The 24,055-nt window shown below is 55.7% G+C and overlaps 1 protein-coding gene across 1 annotated transcript in view; it reads right to left on the bottom strand.

Annotated features, from left to right (window-relative positions):
- RRBP1 (ribosome binding protein 1) overlaps positions 1-23,809 on the bottom strand; it is a 29,894-nt gene extending 6,085 nt beyond the window's left edge. The window contains exons 1-16 of the mRNA XM_074144244.1: positions 23,704-23,809; positions 16,085-16,786; positions 11,607-11,755; positions 11,256-11,378; positions 9,832-9,984; positions 9,401-9,519; positions 8,424-8,577; positions 5,359-5,497; positions 4,845-5,032; positions 4,620-4,657; positions 3,358-3,448; positions 2,562-2,654; positions 2,094-2,186; positions 1,909-1,989; positions 1,718-1,807; positions 1,190-1,282 (exon numbers count right to left, since the gene is read on the bottom strand). Coding sequence (XP_074000345.1) covers positions 1,190-1,282; positions 1,718-1,807; positions 1,909-1,989; positions 2,094-2,186; positions 2,562-2,654; positions 3,358-3,448; positions 4,620-4,657; positions 4,845-5,032; positions 5,359-5,497; positions 8,424-8,577; positions 9,401-9,519; positions 9,832-9,984; positions 11,256-11,378; positions 11,607-11,755; positions 16,085-16,766 — 2,286 coding nt within the window. The 5' untranslated portion in view covers positions 16,767-16,786; positions 23,704-23,809. The remainder of the gene's footprint in view (positions 1-1,189; positions 1,283-1,717; positions 1,808-1,908; positions 1,990-2,093; positions 2,187-2,561; positions 2,655-3,357; positions 3,449-4,619; positions 4,658-4,844; positions 5,033-5,358; positions 5,498-8,423; positions 8,578-9,400; positions 9,520-9,831; positions 9,985-11,255; positions 11,379-11,606; positions 11,756-16,084; positions 16,787-23,703) is intronic.
- Between the last annotated feature and the right edge of the window lie 246 nt (positions 23,810-24,055).

Genomic DNA, 24,055 nt, shown 5'->3' with positions numbered 1-24,055 from the left:
GCAAGTTTCCTACTGAAAGTGCCTTTGGTTTGGAAGCAGCAAGGTAGACTTTCCAATGAGGTGTCATGGGCTTTGCTATTAAGAGAAGCCAAGCTATCACAAAAAAGCATGGGGTTTGCATTTAAACTTGGACTGATATTTGAAGAGGACTCCACGGTTGCTGAATTTTTCAGAATGGAGGAGTTCGTCTCTTCTCCACAGAGAGGCAGGACTGCTCTGGGACCTGCCCTAACCACCAGACGTTCATCCCATCACGCATACCCTGCTGCCAGCACAAACCAGCAGCCACGTCATCCCGGTGCAATCCTACACCAGCCTTCGGCAGCGCTGGCCCTGCAGGAGCCAGCAACTGGCTGAGAAATCAAAGATCTCTTGTACAAGAGCTCCCCCACCTCCCTGCAGCCCCAGATAACTTCAAAACCCCACGTGATGGACGGGGAGCAGCCAGACCGTGGAAAGCGGCTTCATCTCAGTTCTGCATCTCAAGTTCTGCATTCAATCTCAACTTCAGTCTGCTTTGCAGGAAAGGCACGGCCGGCCCAGTTCTCCTAGACTCCACCTAAATCACGAGAGCTCAGGGAACGTGCTCCCCACTAAACTCCTGGGCAACCACGGCTCTCTGGCAGCTGCCGGCTGGCTTTTTAACTAGGAAGAGCAGTACCCAGAGCTAGACAGACAGCTGGACTCAAAACTATGTGCAGTACGTGGCTTAAGCCTCAGCTCCTTTCCGAAGGCTCAACGAACGCCAAGGTTAACCCGGGTTTTGAGAGCAAGCCAAGTTCTTCTGAAAATGGGAGTCCAAGAGTCCTGCACGTGCTCTCCCCCCCGTTAAGCCAGCGCCCACCAGGAGGGCTCAGCCCAATTTCCAAGCATCAGAGCTTGGATTAGTGAAGTGGTGACGTGGTTTCCCAACTACCATGCCTGAGCTGGGGAGCTGCAACCATTCCTCCAGCTCCACTGGCAGGGTCTAGGCACACATCAGGTGGGAAGGTGGGATCCAGGAGAAAGAGAGGCTTAGCTGGGCTTCTTGTCTGCTGGTTTGGTGATGGGAGAGGTGGATTTAGGAAGAAACGTCCCTGTGTCTCAGAGTTCAAGGCTGGCAGGAATAGTTAGGGTCACCATCCCATTTACAGCCAACAGCCCCCCCAGCTCCATGAGCGACAAACCCAGGTGTGCCCCAAACACGCACCTTTTGGAGTTCCTCTTCAGATGCTGTGAGCTTTGCTTTCCACACCTGCTCCTCCTCCTCCACGCTCTTCTGCAGGTTTCGCAGCATCCCTTCCTGTTGGCAAAGCCTCAGCTGAGCCCAAACCTCCTCCAGCCCTCCCAAGCCAAGCAGTGGCAGGGCTGGAAGCCCTGGCATACCCAACGCCTCTCCAAGGATTTGGGCCAAAGAAGGGATGACAGAGTTAGGTGCCCCAGGTGGGGCTAGGGGCTCCCAGCAGGCTGGCTCAACCACCCTGCTCATCAGAGCCCTTGGTGTGCCACATCCCACCACCACCAGGAAGGTTTCCAACACAATTAGGCTGAAGAAGAGCTCTAGAAATTCAGGTTTCTCCTATTGCCCTGTCTCATTGGCAAATAGTCTTCCACATGGCAGCCCCCCAACATACTGAGGGATGCCCACCATGAACCCACGGGCAGCATGGGCTGCCAGAAGACCTCTCAAGAAGTACTTGTAGTGGAAGATCAACACAGCACCAAGGCTGCAACTTACCGTCTCTGCAAGGATAGCTCTATACTGCTCACATTCTGCTTGTAAAGTGCTTTGCGCTTCCTCTGCCTCTTTTAATTTAAGTGCTGAATCCTGAAAAGAGAGGGAAGGGATGGAGAGAGAGAGGTGAGGAAAAGAAACGAGTGACCCTCAGGTGCTCCCTCGCCCCTCCACCTTCCAGCCCCTTCACTTACTGGGAGCTCTGTTGTAATGGTCTGCTGCTTTAGTGCATCCACGGTCTTCTCCTTAAACTCTTGTAGCCACGTGTCATAATCCTGAGTTGGAAAAAAAAGAGGACAGGGAAGGAAAAGGATGCTTAGACATCACTCCTTCCCGTGTGGTGGAGGCTCTGCGGGGTTCTGAGAAAGCCCATGCTCACCTGCTGCGAGGACACAGTGACTCCGGGGAGGGCAGAGAGCAGCGTCTGCTTGGTTCGCGTCTGGAGCGCGTCCAGCTGTTGGGCCAGCTCTTCCTGTAAGAGGGACAAACTGGCATGGGGTGGAGGTGTGGGGTGCCTGCCAGCCAGGCTGCCAATACTGGTCCTGCTTTTCTGTGCCTACAGGGGTGAGCCGGCACAGAGAAACAAGCCAACAGAGAAACTGCTGCTGCTGAGAACCACCAAGATGTCCCTTCCAGTTCACCCATCTTCCCAGTTCCCCAACCATGACCTGTACTGGGGATACACAGCCCTCAAGACAGACTTTGGAGAAGCTGGCAGGAGGGTTGGGCCAGCGCTGCTCCTAAGAGGAGGCAGGCAACCTAGGGCAAGCATCTCTGGTGACTCGGGGAGGCTGAATGTTTCCCCTACAACACCAGCATCACCACTAGAGAGAAACGCCAGCCTCACCTTTGCTTTTGTAGCAGCAAGTAGTTTTTCCTCGCATGACTTTTCCACCGTGGTCAATGCTTCCATTGCTTTCCAGTTCTTCTCGCGAAGGTCCTGCCGAGACCACACACAGGGCAATAAGCCACACATCACGTCAAAGGCCACCAAGATGCTTGTTGGCACTGCGGAGGATTTCAAAGCCTCCACTCAAGAAAATGGGCAGCAGCCCGTCACTTTTGTCAAGGGTCTTCCATCCCACTGCCCACATGCATCCCTTTCCCCTCCATCCATGCAGTGACCCAATGCATCACTCAGGCAGGTGGCCTTGGGGGAGCAGACCAAAGCTGGATGGAGGAGGGAGAAGCAGCCCTCAGGATGCCCAGAGCTGCCTGGAGAGGACACAGACCAAGAGGAGGGCTGCAAGGTTGCCCCCACACTACTGGTACCACCTTGTAGTAGAGGGATGAGGAGCAGAGGAGCAATGAGGTGTGAGGGACCCCTGCTCAGGGATTGCCTTGACCCTGCTGGTGAAGGATCTCCCTGGCTTACCGGGTCCTAAACCTCCTAAGAGAACAGGGGACAGACACCTCCACCCAGGCAGCCTGCTGCAGCCCACCAGCTCGAGCTGCGCAGCCTGCCAGGGGGATTCCTGCTCTCTGGTATGCCTCCAGTGTTCCACAGGGCTGGAATAGCCTCTGGCCGCACCGCGGAACCATTGGTAGCTGACTATGATGGGCTGTCATTCAAACCCCAGAGACCTGGGCTTTGGAGGAAAAAACTGTGAGCAGTAAAAGCCGAGCCCGGTTCACTCACGTACGTTGTTTTTCACCTTCTGTTGCTCCACTGCCTCTCGCAGCTCCGTGGCTTCCCTTTCCAAGGACGAGAGCTGGTCCGTCTTCTCCTGAAGCCTGGAAGGGCAGGATGCAGGAGTGAGTCTCAGCATCCCCCTCCCTCCCAGGTAGCGAGCTGTCAAGAAGGAGACCACAGCCCTCCCTCTCCCGGTGTGTTCCGGGATGTACACACAGCAGGAGGAGGAGGGGGGAGTGGGACTAAAAACCACTGCCCCGGCAATTCTGCGGGATCTAGTTTCCTACCGGCTTATCAGCAATAACGAGCAAGCGAGTAGCTGGCTGGCTGTACACCCAGGGTAAGAGGAAGAAGTAACCTGATCCAAAGGCCAGAAATTCCAGCTTACACAACTGGGACTGCTCCCGACACACTCCCATCCACGGCTCGTTAGACTGAGATAGCCCACAGCTCTGCATTTTAAAAGCATCATCCTACTACTTTGAGCAACCATAAATCAAGGCTGCTGACAAGATGCCCAGGAGCCTGCACACCCCCAGATCCACCATCTGCCCTGAAGGGAGCCTCAGCTTGAGCAGACCAAGGTCCTTGACAAGAACCGCCCAAGTCTCTTGAGGTCCCAGGACAACTAAACAGCTGTCCTTCTTTTGAGGAACACTGGATGCTTGCTGGCAGTAGGGGCATCTGAGAACTCTTCCCCCCCTTGCAGAGCCTGAGCCTTCTTAAAGGTGCCCAGCACATGGACAATGGACAACAGGCATAACTCATGACATGGGAAACTCCGGTTAAATGAAGGAAACCTTTTTGCACTGGGGTGTGGGATGAAGAGGTTGTCAAACACTGGAACGGGCACCCAGAGAGGTGGTGAATCTCCATCGTTGGATATACCTGGAAACCTTCTCCAGAAACCTCCTCTGGTTGTCCCAGCTTTGAGCAGGGGCTCAGATGAGAGACATCCCACCCCCCAGCACCAACACCACCAGAACCTCCTGTTCTGCAGGAGCAGTTTGCCTCCATGTGCCTGCCAGCAATTACAGTCTCACTTCAGAAGGGACTGGCTGTTATTTGGGGCCAGCACTGGAGCCAATTAATATTTTAAACAGCTGTGCTGGCCAGGATTGACCTTGTCTTCCCAGTTTCGCAGTCCCCAAGCCTGGCTAACACAGAGGGCGAGAAGCCTTCACCCACAGGGCTCAGCACCCGGGGAAGCCTGGGACACATGGACAGCCAGCTGGAGGTGCCGTAGCAGTCTCCATGTGCACCTAGACCCACCTTGACCGCAGCTGCTTCATTTCTGCTTCATTGGCTGCCTGGAAGAGAGAAAGCACTTTCGTTACTTGTCCTAGGCACGCGATGCAGCATCCCAGAGAGGATCCCAGAGCAGAGACAGCACAAGTACTGCATTAACACAGTGCAAAAACACTTCCTTGAGCCGTGTAACGCCCCCCCCCCCACCCCGCCTCTCCTCCTCCCACCCCAAATAAACGACCGCACGACCTGCAAGTCTCTGTCTTTTTCTGCCTCCCTCATCTGGCCTGCCTCCAGCAGAGCTTCAATGGATTTGATCCTCTCCAGGAGCCTCGTGTTCTCCGAGCTGGCATCTTGCAGCTTGCCCTTCACGTTGTCCAGCTCCACCAATTTGCTTTTAACCTCTGCTTCGGAGCTCAGCAGCTTGGCCTGCAGTTCTGTCGGAGGAAGGGATGAGAAACGCAGTAAGGCAAGTGCAAACATATTTGGAGACTCCCCATCCTGCCCTGGCCAAGCAGGACCCTTGGGCAAAGACGCCTTGGCTGTGGATGCTTTCAGGAGGCATAGAAAGGGCAGGAAGGGAGAGGTATTGGAGTGGCATCCTAGGATAGAGCCATGGACCAGTCCTACACCTTGCTCACACCTACACCGAGTATCCCAACTCAACCCCAGATCTACACGTCCTGCCCTGACCAGCCCCACCAGCCCTAAAAGCCCCAAGATCACCCCACACCTCTTCCCCATGCCCATCCGAGGTCCTCACCGGCAATGCTCTGCTGCTGTCCTTTGGCCTTTTCCACATCTGCTAACAGGCTTTTGTAGCTGCTCTGGGTTTTGCGGAGCTCATCGCTTACTTCGTCCACCCTCTTCTGCAGCGTTGCCTCCACCTCTCTTTGGGAAGCCTGCATGGCAGGAAGAGAATCATAGAATCATAGAATGGTTAGAGTTGGAAGGGACCTTAAAGATCATCGAGTTCCAACCCCCCTGCCATGGGCAGGGACACCTCCCACTAGACCAGGTTGCTCAAAGCCCCATCCAGCCTGGCCTTGAACACCTCCAGGGATGGGGCAGCCACAGCTTCTCTGGGCAACCTGTTCCAGTGTCTCACCACCCTCACAGGAAAGAATTTCCTCCTAATATCTCATCTAAATCTCCCCTCTTCCAATTTAAAACTGTTACCCCTTGTCCTGTCACTACACTTCCTGACAAAGAGTCCCTCTCCGGCTCTCCTGTAGGCTCCCTTCAGATATTGGAAGGCTGCTATGAGGTCTCCCCGGAGCCTTCTCTTCTCCAGGCTGAACAACCCCAGCTCTCTCAGTCTGTCTTCATAGGGGAGGTGCTCCATCCCTCTGATCATCTCTGTGGCCCTCCGCTGGACCCGCTCCAACAGGTCCATGTCCTTCCTGTGTTGAGGACTCCAAAGCTGGGCACAGTATTCCAGGTGGGGTCTCACGAGGGCAGAGTAAAGGGGCAGAATCACCTCCCTTGACCTGCTGGCCACACTTCTCTTGATGCAGCCCAGGATGCGGTTGGCTTTCTGGGCTGGCAGTGCACATTGCCAGCTCATGTTGAGCTTCTCATCCACCAACACCCCCAAGTCCTTCTCCTCAGGGCTGCTCTCCAGCCATTCTCCGCCCAACCTGTATTTGTGCCTGGGATTGTGCCACGTCCCAGGTGCAGGACCCTGCACTTGGCCTGGTTGAACTTCATGTGGTTTGCACCAGCCCACCTCTCAAGCCTGTCCAGGTCCCTCTGGATGGCTTTCCGTAGTGTGCCAAGCACCCCGGCCAATTTGAAGCAAAGCTCCATGTGTCGCATAACGTTATTTTTAAGCTGTGCTTTGGGGGGGTTTAAGTCATCCTTCCCCCACGCACCACCCCCCCCGCCACGCGTGAAGTATCTTGCCTTGCGCTCGCTTTTTATCGTTTGCCAGCCCTCAAGTGGGAAGCAAACAACACCCGAGCGTCTCGGTTCTGGGCCAAGACCACGGCCATCTTCTTCTCTGGAGAGCTAAGCTCTGAAAGACCTCTCAAAGCCCCGCTCCTAATGCGTGGCCCCAGCCCAGCAGGGAGAGGTACTGCCACGGTGCTTAGCAGGATGGAGACACCCAGCCACGTGTTTCCACACACAGAGGAATTTTCTGTGCAGTTTGGGCCAGGGAAGACTCTTTTTTTTCCATCTTAGAAAGCAGGGAGGAAGAGGTCTGGCCAAGGCAGCCGCTTTGAGGGGGAAGGCAGGGGAGGAGGAGGAGGAGAAGGAGAAGGAGGAGGAAGAGGAGAAGGAGAAGGAGGAGAAGGAGAAGGAGAAGGAGAAGGAGAAGGAGAAGGAGAAGGAGAAGGAGAAGGAGAAGGAGAAGGAGAAGGAGAAGGAGAAGGAGAAGGAGAAGGAGAAGGAGAAGGAGAAGGAGGAAGAGGAGGAGAAGAAACGTGCTGCAAACCAGCAGCTCTACGGGTGCGGGTTGCACTGTTGCAGATGCAGAGACATCGCTTTGTGTGGAGAGGACAGAAGGCAAACCAGCAGCCTGGTCTTTGTCTCTGGAGTGATGCTTCCAGAACCACCCAGAAAGCAGGACTTCTCCATTTTTTGAGGAATCGACCCCATATCCTCAGCTCAGAGCTCCAGGTGTGACTATGGAGCGCATTCTCCCTAGCACCCCCAGGCACCTTAAATACATCGCTGGCTTTAAAGTCTTGCAGCTAGTATGATTTACTTAATTAGTATTAAGGCATGCAGCAAGCTGACAGCCCTGGAGAAGCTGACCTAAAAACATGCCTAGAAGCTGGTGGTGTTCTGAGCCAGGAAGGCAGCTTCTGCCTTCATGCCGGCAGTGTGCCCAGGTCAACCCCTTGCTCCTCACCTGCAAAAGCAGCAGGGGCCACCAAAAACAGACGTGCATCCCCAGGTATCAGAAAAAATTAAGACCAAGGATACTGAAGGCCCCTTGCTCTGAGATCACCTCTACAAAAGCATTTTGGCACGCGCAGCTAAAGGTCTCCACCGCCGCAGCCCCTTTGTAAAGAGGCCAGAGCAATTTGGGGACCACAGCACGTGCAGGAGGGACCCACCACGTCCCTTACCCTGTCCTGCCAGCCCTAGGGGAAAGAAGTACAAGTTCTCGGGTCAGCGGTATCCAGGATCAATGCTCCCAGCCCCTGGCTTGGCTGAATCCCAGCAGGAGCGTTGCCACCCCGCCAGAAGATGCTCTTCCCTGCGTGGATACATCCTGCGGGCAGGCAACGCGCCGCCGCTCCTCCGCCCACAGCGTGCTCAGAGGCTCTGCTTGGGAGGTGGCCTTTAAACAACCCGAGAAACCCCAAAAACCCAGCCACGCCCTGGTGACAACAAAGCAAGCCACAAGCTCTACCCTCCTGCCCCAAGGAGGGAGAGCAACAGGCTTAAAAACAGCCGTGTTGAGAAAGAGCACCGCAGGTGAGGACAGGCTGGTGGGGGCCAGCGGGTTTCCTCTCCCGCCTTAGGGTACCACCCAGCAGCGTGCATCATCTAGGCTTCACCCCCACCACCAACACCTTCACACCAGGCTCTTGAGCTTCACGGGTGAGCGAGAAGAACGGCTTCAACCAGGGCGTCGTGGTGCCTGGGCTTTGCTGGTGATGCTGCACAAAACGCGCGTCGCGTGTGACAAACTAACGGGGGGAAGGGGGGGAGGGCGGCAATTAAAAGGTCCCCAAGGCAGCTCGCTTTCCAACCACGGACACTCATCTCCCTCCAAGCTCTTCCCACGGCCGAGTGGGATCTTCTCGATCCCACGCAATTTACCCACCCGCCCCGTCTCTGGGAGGGGAGGGGGTTTGCCGGCGCCTGCCTGACCTGCAGCTGCTCGATCTGCTTCTCGGAGGCCACCGCTTTGATCTCCCAGCTCTTCTTCTGCTGCTCCTCTTGCTGCAGCACCTCCGACTTCTCAGACAGCTCTTTCATCAGCTTGTTGCACTCTTGCCGGAGCTTGGCCAGCTCAGCGTTTTGCCTGCACCAAGAGAAGCAGGGTCATTTTAGCCCACAGGCCAGTCAAGCACCTCTGATGTTACTTTGGGGGCGTGGGGGGGGGAATGCATCCTCCTGTGGGCCTGATATAGGGCTTGAAACATCTTAATGGTTGCGTTTGCCCATCTCTAGGTTACGCCTGGTCCTTCAGGGAGGGGGTGGAAAGAGCTGACAAATCGCTTTTCAAAAGCCGCGTTTCAATCACAGGAGACATTCCTTTCTCATGAAGTAGAGGACGAGAGGATCTGCCTTCCCAGACACAAGAGGAAGCGCTCTAAGCAGTTCGAGTCCGGTCTGTAATTATTTTACTGCTGTTAATCACCAGCCATTTCAGACTTTCTATAAAAGGGAATGTGAAATTCTTCTACCTAGCTCCTGGTTGTCCTGCGCGCACCGGACAGGTCTGGGATCTCTACAGCATCGCTCCCGTCAAAGAGCCAGCTGCATTTCTTCTGAAGTTTGAGAGCACAAGCTCCCCCAAGAGGGGAACGGCCACTGCACCTCCTGGTCCCTTCTCCCCTGCTCTGGTGCCTGTTGGCTCTAGCGTCAGCAGAGATGACCCCAAAGCAGAGAGGGTCTTTCCCCTGCTCTTCCCCATGGCGTGGGGAAAAACATCCTCATTTCCCCTGCCAGCCCCCCAGCAGCCCTTTGGCAAGCTCTTCCTCGCTCCCTCCTCTACCTCCAGCTAGTCGGGGTGCCTCTGGAGACCCCTTCAGGAAAGGGGGTTACCAAGCCTGATGGGACAGCCACCCCCCAGGGTTTGCCAGAGAGCAGCCCCCAGCCTCTGCCCCCAACCCTCGCCTTACTTGCTCTCCGTCTGGCTGGTGGCCTGGTTGAGGGCGTCCCTCAGGATGGAGTTCTCCTGCTGCAAGCGAGCCAGCTGTGTGTTGGGGCCGTTCTCCAGCTGCTCCTGCAGGGTCCGGATCTAGAGGAGCCCAACAGGGGTTAATACCACCACCAGCCCCTTTGCTCTCCCTGTGAAGCCCACACAATGAGCAAGAAGGACTGGCAACACACAGGGGGATGTCTACTGATGCTGACAGCCCCCCTGGGAAAGCAACATCCCATAAGGATGCTCCCATGCGCCTCTACTCCCTTGAGCACCACAGGGTTTCACCCTTCCCAAGGCTCTGGTCTGCTCGAACACCTCAGCCTTCTCCAAAAAACCACTCATCTGCCACCAAAAGCCACCCGGGCAGCCGGAGAAGGAAGCCGCAGGGCACAGCGTGGGGCTCACCTTGCCCTGGAGCTGCTGCGTTTCGCTGACGTGGTCCTGGTAGCTGGCCTGCATGCGTGCCTGCACCGCTGTGATCTCCCGCTCGCGGGCGAGCAGCTGCTCCTTCAGCCTGCCCTCCACGGCCACCGCCTTGGCCCGCTCGGCTGCCAGCTCCTTCGAGGAGAGAAGCCACCCAGTTAATCCTCAGCGCACGGGGTTTCCCTGCCTTAAGGGGACGCGAAATTGGTGGCCTCCTAGCTCGGAAGACTTAAAATTTCAGCCCTTTCGGGGCTGCCCCCGTGCCCAGCTACGCCGTTTAGCACTTACATTTCCTCCTGCATTTTGTTTTGGGCTCTGTGGCCACTGGATGCCACTGTTGTTCCACATTGGGCCAGCTAAGAGAAAGGAGTAAGACAGCCTGGAATTTTATTTTTTTCACCCCCTGGGGATCAATATCATCACACCGAGTTTGGGGCAAAACAGGAAAACGGGCACAAGCTGGAACATAGGAGGTTCCACTCAAATATGAGAAGAAACTTCTTTCCAGTGAGGGTGACAGAGCCTTGGAACAGGCTGCCCAGGGAGGTTGTGGAGTCCCCTTCTTTGGAGATTTTCAAGACCCGCCTGGATGCAGTCCTGAGTAACATGCTCTGACATGCTCTGGGCAATCCTGCTTCGGCAGGGGAGTTGGACTAGATGATCTTTATGGTCCCTTCCAACTCTAAAAATTCAGTGAAATTCAGTGATACTTTAAACAACAACAACAACAACAACAAAATTAAAATAAATACCCTCCGCCCCTTCGCTGAGGAGGGATGCTCCGTTGGCTGGCTGGGCTGCCCACAGCGCAGCACCTGTTGGTTTTTGACCCAGACGCACATCCAGGTCTCAACCTGGATGGTTTTGTCCTCTCCTCTCCTCTCCTGCCTGCAGGAGACGAGACGGTCCCACTGCTGCCAGGTCCCTGCCAGGTGGTGGGGTTCTGTTCCAACTTCAATACCCAACAAGAGGTGGAGATGGGGGTCTGAATCGGGGAAGAGGGCTGTAAATAGGATCAGGCTGCTTAAAAAGAGATGGACTGGCTCTTTCTCAGCTCAGGGGATCCGGGCAGAGACAAGAAGGGGTTTATTTTCCTCCCTAAAGCAGCAAAGAGCTGAAAGGGGAAGGGCTTTCCCCTGCTTCTCCTGTGGCTGCCAACGGGCGCTACCCTGCGGCTCTTTGGGCTTGGGGCCTCCCCAGGCTGGATCAGGCTCAGGAGAGGAGGCCAGGAGGGGATCTTCTACCCTTTTTTTGGGGGGGGAAAACAGCAAACAGGTGAAAGGCCCAGACATCCCTTGGGCTTCACCTCCATGGGGGATGAGATGTTGGGAGTGGGCGGCACACCGGCATGACCATGAGGAGCAGAGCCCATGCCGGGGATGCCGGGAGGGCCGCGTGGTGCTCACCTTGCTCAGCTCCCGCAGCTTGTTTTTGGCAGCGGCCACATCCTCCTGCTCGGCGGCGAGCTGCTTCTCCTTCTCTTCCAGCTGGCGTTTCAGGACAGCAACTGGATCACCTTTCTGCGTGGCCTGCCAAGGCGAGGTGGCACATCAGTAGGGAGGACCACCTCCGGACCCACCACCTCTACCCTACACGCGTGGGGATCCTGCCCTCTGCTCCAGGGGAAGATTCAGCTCTGGTCTCCAAGGCTGACCCCTGAGGCCAGCCTGCCCAAAAACAGGGCGCCTTCCCTCCCCTCTGCACTTCCCGAGGCTCAACGGAGCAGCAGGCGACCACAACGGCGCTGGCAGCCCTACCGTGTGCCAGGTGTCCTGGACGATGCCCGCTTTCTCCGTCAGGATCTCGATGAGCTGCTGGGCCTCCCCCTCGCTGAACACCATGCTGCTGACGGTGGACACAAGCGTCTTGTAGGGCAGGTAGAGGGGCCCGTCCGAGTCCGTGGGTGCTAGGGAAGAGAGAAGGAGGGGTTGGGACCGCTCGAGCCCATGGCAGAGCCGAGTAGCATCATCTCAGTTGGCTTCAACTCCACAATTGGCATTTCAAACCAGCGTCCACACAGATTTCCAACAGTCAAGTTTGATACCTTTCTAATTGAAAGCAATATGAGAAGTGCTGGAGATGACCCTCATCACACACATGTGCTTCTTGAGCCAGCTGTCACCTCTGCCTGGCTCTGCTACTGGTCCCACCACCCTACCACCATCCTCCATCAACGGAATGATTCCCAGCAGGAGCTGGGCATGCTTCGCCAATGCCAGGGAGCAGAGACATGTTGGGCATCAGAAGCTGGACCGCACAACCTTGCTGGGGAACATCACCCCATGCAGACGTGCCAGTAATGGAGAGCACAGCAAGGTCATCTCCTGCCTTACACCAGTCAGGTTTGTTCCAGCTCTGTTAAGGAAACAACATAACTCCAACTCTTGCCCTACCCCACTGCTAACCCAGGAAAGCCAAGGAGCATCAGGAACCATGACGCTGTTGTAGGACCACAGTGCACACGGTCATGATGGACAGAGAGTGGAGGGCAGTGGTTTAGGAGTTCCTGTGCAGTATCTATGGCCTTGTGGGCTTATTTTCCTCTTCTTCCCAGAAGAAAAAGCAGTTTGGATTCCAGTAGCTCCAGAGCCTCTAAAGCCATTAACGCCAGGGTCTCATGAACACAGAGCTCAGACCCCCAGATTCCCCTGGAGAGGAGCTCATGCTGGAGCAGGTTCATCCCAAAGGACTGCAGCCCACGGAAGGCTCCAGGCTGGACCAGGGATTGGCAGAGAGGAGCTGTTATGGACTGACCACAGCCCCCGTCCCCCTGCGCCCCTCAGGGAGGGCAGGAAGAGGAGTCGGGAAGGAAGGAGTGAAGTTGAGCCTAGGAAGAAGGGCAGGGGGAGGAGGTGGTGTTTTAATTCTTCCTCTGTTTCTCATCTATTTGAGCTGGAAAATTAAATTAGTTTTCCCCAAGTCAAGTTCTGTTTTGCCTGTGATCACAGAATAACATGGGGTTGGAAGGGACCTCTGGAGATCATCTAGTCCAACCCCCCTGCCAAAGCAGGTCCACCCAGAGCAGGTCCCACAGGAACATGTCCAGGCGGGTTTTGAATGTCTCCAGAGAAGGAGACTCCACCACCTCCCTGGGCAGCCTGTTCCAGGGCTCTGCCACCCTCAAAGTAAAGAAGTTCCTCCTCGTGTTTAAGTGGAACTTCTTGTTTTCAAGTTTGTGCCCATTTCCTCTTGTCCTGTGATAGTAACTGCTGAGTAATTGCCCTTTCTCCATCTTGACCCATGAGCTTTTCCACTGATTTTCTCCCCCATCCTGTTGGGGAGGGGGACTGCGAGAGCAGCTGGGTGGGCATCGGGCAGCCAGCCGTGCTCAACCCACCACAGCAAAAGAGCAGCAAAGCCCAGGAATGCCCCAGCGGCTCCGGCACGCACCGTTTGCTCCCGGCTTCTGGCAGATCCATTTGAGATGGCAGCGCCAAGGGCCTGGCAGCCGCAAGATCTGTCTCTCTCCCCAGCCTCAGCCATTTCCCAGCCAGGGCAGCTCCATCGTCTTGTGCAACCGGGGCCCCCGAGAGCTTGGCTCACACTTGCCTCACGCTGGCCACAGCACGGATGCAGGACGGCACATCACCTCCCTTGGCCGGGTCCCGCTGGGCAGAGGGACCCACCACACGAAATTCTGCCCGTGTATCACGGGCTCCTGCTGTCCCAGCTAACGACCTGGGGTCCGAGGACACGCTCACCACCTGCAAGCAAGTCCTCGAGCGACACAGGAGGCTAAAAAGGAACCCCGCAGGAGAGAGAAATACCTCACACTGCTCTTGGTCAGGTCTGCCACCTGCTTCGGGGCCAAGCACGTGCCTTTGGCCACTTTGAGCACCCATCTTTATTCTGCCACAGGATAATTTGTTGCTTCTGCCTTTAAGGAGGAGAGACCACGGCTGCCGAAAGGCTGCCCGCAATACCTTGGTCAAACCGCAGCCAGCTTCACGGTGCAAATACCGCCCAGAGCTTTCCTTTGAAAAACCCTACAGGAGCAACTAAAACGTCACTCTTGGCTTTTAAGCCATGCAGGGTCAGCACTTCACACCCAAAGGAGTGGATCTTCACTGAATTTCACTGAATTTTTTTAGAGTTGGAAGGCACCATAGAGATCATCTAGTCCAACTCCCCTGTTGAAGCAGGATTGCCCAGAGCACATCACTCAGGACTGCATCCAGGCGGGGCTTGAAGATCTCCAGAGAAGGGGACTCCACCACCTCCCTGGGCAGCCTGTTCCAGGGCTCTGGCACCCTCACCGGAAAGAAATTTCTTCTCATATTTGAGTGGAACCTCCTATGTTCCAGCTTGTGCCCGTTGCCCCTCGTCCTGTCACTGGGAACCGCTGAAAAGAGTCTGGCTCCCTCCTCCTTCAACCCACCCTTTAGATACTTATAAGCATTGATAAGGTCTCCCCTCAGCCTTCTCTTCTCCAGGCTAAAGAGTCCCAGCTCTCCCAGCCTTTCCTCATAAGGGAGATGCTCCAATCCTTGAATCACCTTCATTGCCCTTCGCTGGACTCTTTCCAGTAGTTCCCTGTCTCTCTTGAATTGGGGAGCCCAGAACTGGATGCAGTATTCCAGTTGTGGCCTCACCAGTGCAGAGTAGAGGGGGAGAATGACTTCCCTTGACCTACTGGCCACACTCTTCCCTATGCAGCCCAGGATTCCGTTGGCCTTCCTGGCCACAAGAGCACACTGCTTGCTCATTGTCATTTTGCTGTCTACCAGGATCCCCAGATCTTTCTCTTCGGAACTTTGGAGCAGCTCAAAAAACCTCCCCAACTTAACAAGTGCTAAGAGTTCATCTCCCATCCACGTTCCCTCAGCTGCAACAGCTTGGATTTGGGGCTGTGTTTTTTCAGCACTAGAGAAGAGCACCCCTGCGTGCACCAGCTGCCCTCCAGTTTCCCCTACGCCATCGCTGCAATACTCTCCGGTAGGGGTGCCTCAAACCGTTCCAAACCTCATCCCTATGTGGAGATGGCCTTTAGCAAAATACTTTCCTCAGAGGGGCAGACACAAGGGTTTTAACCCAACCTTGGAGACCAGCAGCCGCAAAACGTTCTGCCGAGTAGCAGGCCTTCTTCTTTTGAGAAGAAGTTTTCCACGGGTGTGGAAACTGCCAGGTTCCGCAGCAGCAGCCTACGTGTGGATGTGCTGGAGAAGGCTAGCAAGTAGAGGAGTCTTTTTGTTTGGTTGGGTTTGGGCTTTTTTTTTTTTAAAACAAAAATATGAAACCTACGTGCTCCACATCACATCTTTTGAGAACACCTGAGAGATTTCTTCCCCGTGCCCACATGGGAACACTACTACAGGTCTGAAAGCACTTGCATTTTTAGTGCCTGTAATTATCACTTAACCAAAAATAAAACCCAAACTGTTCTCGTTGGTGCAATGAGAGGCAAGAATCCAGCAACAGAGGTGTTTCTCCCCTCCCTGCACCTATTTACAATCTGGAGAGTTAAGGGCCACCTTCTTTAATCACTTCCATCTCCAAGTCAATCAAGTGAGGCACGAAAGATGACGGGCAAGCTTTCCTCTCCCTGTGACACATCCAAAGTCACTTCCCTCTAACCATTCTATGGTCAGTCCCCTGCAGTATAAAATGCCTTCAATCCTCTCTACTCCATAGGCCATTTTTCAACTCCACTGAACCAGAAGGAAACTCTAGCAGTGACCCACCTCCCCGCAGAAGAAGAGAGGGAGAGTTCCTGTGTTCTTCTAATTATTGGGGGTGGAGGGGGAAAACACCTCGTCTTGGCTTTCCACCCAGATGTCCAGCACCTTGGCAGCTGCCTCCTCTCCCAGGTGAGGCACATGCACCTCCCGTTGATTTTCAGTGTGCAGATCTGATCAGAAACCCCCAACGCAGGAGCAAATCCAAGAAGAACCTGTAACTCTTCAACATCTGTGTGCTGGACCAAGGAGCTAAGCACCAAGCAGGGGTACCCGATGCAGGAGGCAACATATTACAGAGTGAAAACAAGTCAATAAACTCTTGCCTTTAACTCTACTTCCTCCCAGAGAGAACTACAGTCCAGTACAGGCTTTTTCAACCCACCTTCCCCTTGGTGCACACGGTCCATCTCACCAGAGACAGCCTTTCTACAGCTGCACTGTGTCCAGCACTGAAGAAGAATGAAGAGACCTTGGAACGTCATAGCTCTGTTTTAACAGCACCAAGATGCCCTGCTGGCTTACTCGATGGGGTTATTTGGAGAAGAATTTGGCCTTACCTGGCTCGCTCTTCTTCTTGGATGCAGCCTTCTTCTTGACTGGTCCATCATGCTTCTGCTCCTCATGGGTTGGAAGAGCTTCGGTTTTCTTGGTGGCAACGGAGGTGATGACCGGAGCGGTTTGCTGCGCACCAACCGGTGGCACGGCCACAACAGGCACCTCCTTAGGGGTCACCTCCAGGACAGGAGAACTTTTGGGGACACTGACAGGAGGAGAAGCCAACACCGGGCTAGGAGCGGGCTCTACCTTTGCCACCTTCTTCTCCTTCTTCCTCTTTTCCTTAGGTGATGGAGCAGGTTTCTCCTTTTCCTGGGGGGGCACTGTCACTGCTGCGATCGGGGACTCAACAGTTACAGGCTCAGGCACCACAGCAGGCTCAAGAACCACATCCTTGGGAGAGTCTGTCACTTCCTGAGTCAACTGCTGCTCCGGGATCTTCCCGTTAGGTTTCTCTTCCTTTTTCTTTGCTTTTCCTTTTTTCTCAACAGGTTTCTCTTTCTTCTTTTTCTCTATTTTCTGCTGCTGGGTCTTCTCAAGCTCTTTGCGTTGCTTGGCCAAGGCTTCCTCGTAAGACGTCTCCTTCATGGAGAAGGTGGACACCAGGAAGATCCCGATGGCTGATATCACCATGAAACCTCCAAAGACCATAACACCCAGCGTCTGAGGGTCATACACATCCATCCTGCCTTATTCTTCTGTGCCTGCAAGACACCGGAACAACAGTTAGTGGGCGGCAGGGGGGCGGAAACAGAAGCAACAGCCTCTCTGAGTTTCACATGGACATCTGTGTCTCCAAATGGCACCCTGCACTGAAAAGACAAACGCTCAAGATTCACACAACTCTGGAGAGGGCGACCTGCCTACACACACACACCCCCCCCCCAAATTTGTGCTCCTGCACTATGTTGCCTACTCACAGTCGTCCAGTTGTACCGCAGCAACTAATTTCAATGGCTGAAGCAACCTCCAGAAGAACCAAAGAGGGGGAAGAAAAAAAAAACAGGCATGCAGTCAGAAACAGCCACGAGCAACAACCTGCTACCCATCCAACGGGATGGTTTTGCATCACCCCGAGCAACACCTGAAGCCCTGTGGCAGTAAGAGAGACTACTTTCAGACTGTTTGATGCAGGCTGGCCAAGATCTGGGCTCTCCCTGGACCACCTGGCCTTTTCATTGCACCCAGACGCACATCCAGGTCTCCACCTGATAAAACATCCCCCTGGAAGTAGAAGGCGTGCACAGGAGAGCTTTCCCCAGCTTTGCAGCAGCCCTGACCACCTGCGGCACTGCTGGCTTCTGCCCAGCCAGGTGGGGAGGACACATGGTGACCGCATCCTGATGGGTAGCTGCTCCCAGCAACGATAGACACCTAGCAATGATGCTTCACGCACAGACGCCACACAGAAAACCAAGTCTTTGGTTTTCTTGAGATTTCAACTATTTCCTTGAGATGCAAATACCCATAAAAGTCACAAGTTAAAGCTAAATTTAAAAATAAAATAAATGTAAAAAAAAAAAAATATGGTCATTAATTATCTCATCTCCCCAACAGATGACCGCAGGAAGAAGTGAGACTTGCAAAGGGAGCACTGGATGTGGCAATTCTCTTTCCACCTCTGCTATTAGCTGGTGGGCAAACCAGGCACAGGGTCCTTTCCCACCGTTCCTCTCCAGCCTCAGTTTCTCCACCCGTAACACATGGAGCCGCAATGGACACCGTACCTCCTGGTCTGAGACCTGGCAGGCAGGGTGCAGCCAGGCACGGAGAAAGATGCTGCTACCTCCACTCTTCCTAATTGCTAATTGAACCCCGTCCCTAATTTCGAAGCCAATCTCTTCTCTGCTGTCCCACTCGCGTGTTACTCCCGTCACCTCCACACGGCTCCGAGGCGGCTCGTGAACCCCCGGATGCTGAAGTTAGGCGGTTAATCTGCAAAGGGGCACTTTCCAGGAGGTGCCAGGCTGCGGTTTCTCATCATTGTGCCTCGAAGCGTAATCAGGAAAATGCAGAAAGTCCTCGGCTATCAGAAGCTCCCATCCCCACGCTTAACTGCAAACGTTATCAAATTTCCTCTTTAAGAGGTTGTGGGTTGAGGAAGGAGGGAGGAAGGGAGGGAGGGAGGGGCTGGAAGGGGAGGAGGCAAAAATAAGAATAAAACTAAGGAGGATCAGCATCTTTTCAAAACCTCAGTGCTCGCAGGGAGAGGCCTCGGAGCCTGGTCTTTTCCAACAGCTGGAGCAGAGAACTGGCAGCCCAACCCGCAGCTCCGAGATGCTATTGCAGCAATGGGGGGGACAGTGCAACGAAAAGCTCTCCTCCGACCCCCAGGCAGGGGGTGCAGAGCTGGAAGGAGCTGCAAAGAGGCCATCTCCCACCAGAGACACCCACCTGCCCGGGGAAGGATGTTTTTAACCAGCAGCCAACCCCTCCCTGCCCGCCTCTCCGAGCATCCCCAGGCGAAGCAGGAGAGAGCTGGCAGGCAGGAGGGCCACCGACGCCAGCTGGAACCAGCCTCCCCTGGCAGGGCCAACTTTCTACTCCGGGGCACCGCTCGAGATCCCAGCTGATACTACGGGCATCGCTATTTCACCTCCGCCCCGGCCGTTTTGGATTTAAACGGCCTCGGCCGGTTCCATCCCGGCGCATCCGCTGCCAAGTCACTCCCTTCTGAGTAGGCAGCATCTCTTTGGGATGGTCCCCACCAGGACGGACAGATAACTCCCAAGCCACAGGGTGAGAAGGGCTGGATTTCCTCTCCCTGGCAGTAAATAAAAACGAGGGCTGGCGAACGCATACCCATGACCTTGTGCTGGTTTCGGGGCTACGCCGTAGCACCCAGGAGCTGTTTTAGGGGCAGAACAAGGCGACCTGCATTCCTCACCCAGCAACCCCGACACGTCGGTAAAAATAAACCCTTCCTGACCTCGCGTCGCCACAGATTCATATTTAGATAAAAGTTTACTGCTCCAGCTTAGGGCAAGGACACCACCGAGCGCTGGCAAATGCACTCCAACCCCACCGGCTGCTCCCGCCACCTCCAAAAGCAGCTGGATGGAGCCCCCGGAGGATGGGAACGGAGGAAAAAAAAAAAAACAAAAAACCGAAAAAACCCAAACCTCAGGCACAGAGGCATCCAGCAGGCAGAGGATGGATGAGAGAGGACGGCGTTATTACTCAGAGCGCGGGGCGGTGAGGCGGTTGAGGCAGCAGTGCCGGATGCGAAGCCACGGTGTCAGAGCCCTCTGCCTGCCCCAACAGCTCACCCCAACACTGCTGAACCCCCCCACACACACCCAGAACCCTTGTGTTTGAGCCCCCACGCTCCCTCTGCCCCACAGGCAGCCTCGCCCAGCCCCACTGCAGTAAAACCTGCCTGTACCTTGCCTCCTCTCAGGCTTTACAGCCAGGGTGAGATAAGGATGCAGATTAGTGTCAAAAGTCCTTCCCAGCTCAACATAAAAAAAAAACAAAACAAAAAACAAAAAATACCCCCCCCCCAAAAAAAAAAACAAAAAAACAACCCAACAACCCCCTCCAAAATAAAACCAACACAAGGAAAAGGCAGCCTGGAGCACTAACCCAGAGGAGCTGTGGGACCTGCTATCGCAGCAGTCGGAGCTTGTGAAAAGCAGCCGAGATGCTCGCAGGGACCATCCGCAAGCTCCCACCGCTGGACCAGGGGAACTCCGCGCTGCTCCCACGGGCAGGCATATACCGAGAGACGATCCGGAATGAAGAGCAGAGAGATGCCAAGCGGGCAGCAATTACTCCCAGCGGCGCTAATCACGGCAACGGGAAACTTCGGTCCCGTCTCAACGCTTGTGCCCCGCGGCCGGCGGCGCGGGAACGGTCCTGGCAGACCCGGTGCTGACTCCAAGGAGCAAGTTCTACCAGTAGAGTTCCTCCTGCGGTCGAGACCTGGCACGGACCAGCCCAACAACTTGTTTGGGGAAGAGCCTATCGCTCCGATGGTGCGAAGACGGCGGCAGGCTGTACGCTACCACGCGCGCTTAAATCAAACCAGGCTGGCTTCGGCATTTTGAGGCTAAGGAAAAGTCTTCCTCTGGGAACTTCCTGATGCATAAATGCAAGAAGCAACACGCCACAGCGTTTGCATCAGGAGTGAAGCTCTGCTTTGGCATTTCCTGACCTCGCCGCCTTCACGCTTCAAAAGGGCTGGAAGTTTGCTCCTGGATTTGCACAACGAGACGCAGTCCCCCCGCGCAGGAGAGTGTGTGTCTTGTCCTTTGGCAGGAAAGCCCCCCACGCTTCCCACCTGCAAAAAGCCTCAGCCAGGACATGGAAAAATAGGGCACCGAAGGTACCACTGCTTCTCTGCTTGCAGATACCTAGAAGATAGTTTCACGTGTACGGGTCCAGCTCAACAGCCAGGCTTCGAAGAGGCTTGAAGACTCCAGCATCTTCCCCTCTGCACCTTCTGGTCCTCCACGGGACTTTGTCCCTGCGATGGCATTTTTTCAATCTGACGCCCAGGCTGCTTTGGGAGAGGGTTGTGTGCCTAAGGGGTGCAGGGACACCACCGGCTATCAGAGTCCACGTTCAAAAAATCAAGTTCACATCTGACACTGAGCATATTTACCCGCGTGAAGTTTCTTGAGCAGGATCCTCCTCTACCCCTCACCCAGCCAAAACAGTGGAAATCATCAAGTATCTCCATATGTAAACTCCTTCCCCAAAATAGCCTGTTCAGATAAAGCTTTTCACCACCACCAGAACAGGAATAAAATGGAAAACTGGTATTTCACTTGGCCTTCCCAAGTAAAGGAGCCAGCTGAAATGCTGTGCTCCGACTCTTTGGTTCCTATGGCTTTTTCTCATTATCCATCAAGCTTCCCAACATCCCAGATAACAGCCCAGGCGACCTGACTTTCCACACCACCCTGCACATGCAGTTACCTCTGTTTGCCCTGAGCAAAAGTCCAACTCTCCCTAAGGAAGCAGAAACAGTAAAGCTCTGAGCCTTGCTGGTTTTTCGGCACCAAAAAGCTTCCAGGATGAACCGACCCACGGGCACACGGAGTGACAGCACCGGGGCCACGCTCAGTGTCTTGTGGTCGCGTTTGCCAGAGACAGCCGAGTGTCGACAACCAGGCGAGAGCCTTCCCACCTCTTCTTCAGCCTTTCCGACCCTTCTGCAACCACTTCCCATGAAATCCATGGGAATTCAGTAACGTTGCCGCTCGGCCCTTCACCAAGCCTGGTTTAAATCAGCCAGGTCAAGCGTTAGGTGGGCAGGAAGCAAAGGAAGAGACAGGTTGTGTAAAGAACTACTTATTAAACCTTACTTCTTCACACAGCCAAAGGAAAAGACACGTCACCTCCTCCTGGTCTGGATAGGTGCTGCGGAGGGGAAAAGATGCTCTGTTCCCCTGCAATCCAAGGCTTGCACTTTGCCACGGTGTCAGGGCGGCACCTCAGGTTAGAGCCACGTAGAAGAAGAAGTGATGGGGTGTCAGAGGCCAGAGAAAGAGAGAAGTGGGTTCATGCAGCCGGGCTCTGCATAGCCCGCGGCGACACCTGCCTGTGAAGCACCTGCGGCTCCCTTTCCTCTCCAGCACCTCCCAGCAGGTTAAAAACCAAAAAAAAAACCAACCAAAAACAAACCCACGCAAACAAATAAAAAACTCTCGCCTCCCTAAACACGCACACGCAAGTCAGTAGAAGCTGGCTGACCCAACACACAAGTTTCCAGGCTGAGATTTCGCCTTTTTTCCAAAATGCAAAAATATCTCCCGGGTCAAGGGGGCGAGAAGGCGGCAGCAGCACCTAAGGGACCGGTCGCTGCCTGGGGAGGGCACTGCCCGCCCTCCGCTTCAAAGAAGAAATAAGGTCTCATCTCCTTCCCTGGCCAAAAGGCAGCGTGAGGAGAGAGCCACGGCCAGAGACATCCTTCCTCCAGCACTAAGGAGGGAGAGTGACAAGGCAGAGGGAACCGGGAGGCCTGACCCTGCCGACGGGCGTCGGGAGAAGGCAGCCAGCGCCGCCAGCAGATAAAACACAATCACCAGACGCTCCTGCTGGAGCTTCCCTCTCCACCCTGTTGCGACAGAGAAGGGCAAAAATTAAAAAACAAGAGGAGAAAAGCCCCCACGCCACGAGTGGGGTCCTGCCCGCCTCCCCAGCAGCCGCTCTTTAAACACATTTTCTGCCAAAGTGACTGTGCATTTATTTCCAGCCTCCCGGCAGCCTGCGTTACTCCAGGCAGCAACTCCAGATCCTCAACAGTTAGAGCTCGACTTAATTGAACGTGTCTTAGCGCTCCATTAGCTCCGGCAGCGTGGCAGCAGCGGCAGCAGCCGGGCCCTTGGCAGCGCTGCCAGCTCCCTCCCTAAGTTTAAAAAAAATAAAAATAATAAATATCCAAAAAGGCAGAAAACCCATATATATATATATATATATACACGAGAAGAGGGTAACAGCCCTGTAACACAGCTGCAGCCTGACTAATCTCTGCAGCGGCTATTACAAATTTTCCCTCCCCTCCCCGGCCAGAAGCGGGGTTTCAGCGCTGGCCCCCCCCTCAGCTTCTGCTGGGGGTTCGCATCCCAGGTAGCGCCCGGCTCCTTCCAGCCATTTCCCAGGGATGTGGGCAAGGGGAGGCCGCTGCCATCGCTCCTGCCAAGAGGAGAGCTGACATTTCAGGCGGGGGACCCGGCCACGCGTGCTGGTGAGGATGCTCTACCCCCAGGACCGAGGAGCTGGGGCGGGGGGGGGGGTGGGGGGCGTCCGCCCAGCAAATCCGGCGACATCCCGTTGGCAAAGACCCCGGGATGGAGGGGGGAATCTCCGCTTACAGGGTCCAACACCTCTCTCCAAACGCTTCGGGCATCGCCGGACCCCGCGCTGCAGGGGCGGGGGGGTGTCTCCCAGCGCTGGGGATGGATATATTTTTGCGGGGGAGAGGGCTTAGTTAAGGAAAAAAAAAAAAAATAAAAAAAATATATATATTTAAAGCACAACCGCTTGAGAGCTGTGACCTTTTGTAACCGCGCTTAATCAGATTAATGAAATTCATCAGGCCGGCGCTCGGGCAGGGGAAGGGGTTTGAGCGCTGCCGGGCCGGGACCGGGGCCGGGACCCGGGGGGGAGGCTCGGGGCGGGGGGGGGCGGGCGAGGCCCGTCCCTTCCCCTCCTCTCCCCTCCCGTCCCTCCCCGGCCGGCCGCACACGCCGCCATTCCGCGGGCCATTCATCCGCCCGACAAATACCACCCCCCCCCGAACCCCCTCCCCTCGCCAAAACGTGGCCAGCCCCCCCCCCCCCCCCGCCAAACCCGGCATGCCAGCCCCCCCCTACCCCTTCCCCGCTTCCACGCGGGACACCCCTCCCGCGCGTGGGTGTCGTGTGTCGTGTCCCCCCCCCCTCACCCCCCCACTCCACGTCTGCTGACAGCCCGGGGGAAGGAGGAAGGGGGGTAGGGGTGGGAAACGGACCCGCCGCGTCCCCTCGCAGCGGGGGACAGGAGATGGAGGCGGGGGGGGGGGGGAGAAGCTATCCCACGGGGGGGACGCCCAGGCGTGGAAGGGGAAAGAGGGAAGCGGGGGTAGAGAGAGAGAGAGAAAGAGAGAGAGAGGGGGTGAGGGTCGCCTACCCACCCGTGCCGGGTCGCGGGTGTGTGTTTTCCCCCCCCCCCCCCCGCGCCTATCCTCGCCGCCGCGGCCGTCTGGAGTCGTGGCACTTTCCGCCGCTGTCTCGCCGGGGGCTCGGGGCCGCCCCGTCCCGCCCCGTCCCGCCCCGCCGCTCCCCGCCGCGCCGCGGGGCCCACTCAGCGCGACGGGGCGGGACGGGACGGGACGGGAGGGGACGGGGACGGGAACGCGCCGCCCCGGCACTGTGGGGGCATGTAGTGTGTGTGTGTGTTCCCCCCCCCCCCATCTCCGCCCCCGCCTCGCCCCCGGAGGGAAGGAGCCCACCGCCCCCGGAGCATCGCCCGGGGCAGCGGGATGA

Source organism: Numenius arquata, chromosome 2, assembly GCF_964106895.1.
Source record: "Numenius arquata chromosome 2, bNumArq3.hap1.1, whole genome shotgun sequence".
In the NCBI taxonomy this organism is placed as follows: Eukaryota; Metazoa; Chordata; class Aves; order Charadriiformes; family Scolopacidae; genus Numenius; species Numenius arquata.
Note: the sequence above shows the minus strand (reverse complement) of the source record. Positions and strands in the feature narration are given on the sequence as shown.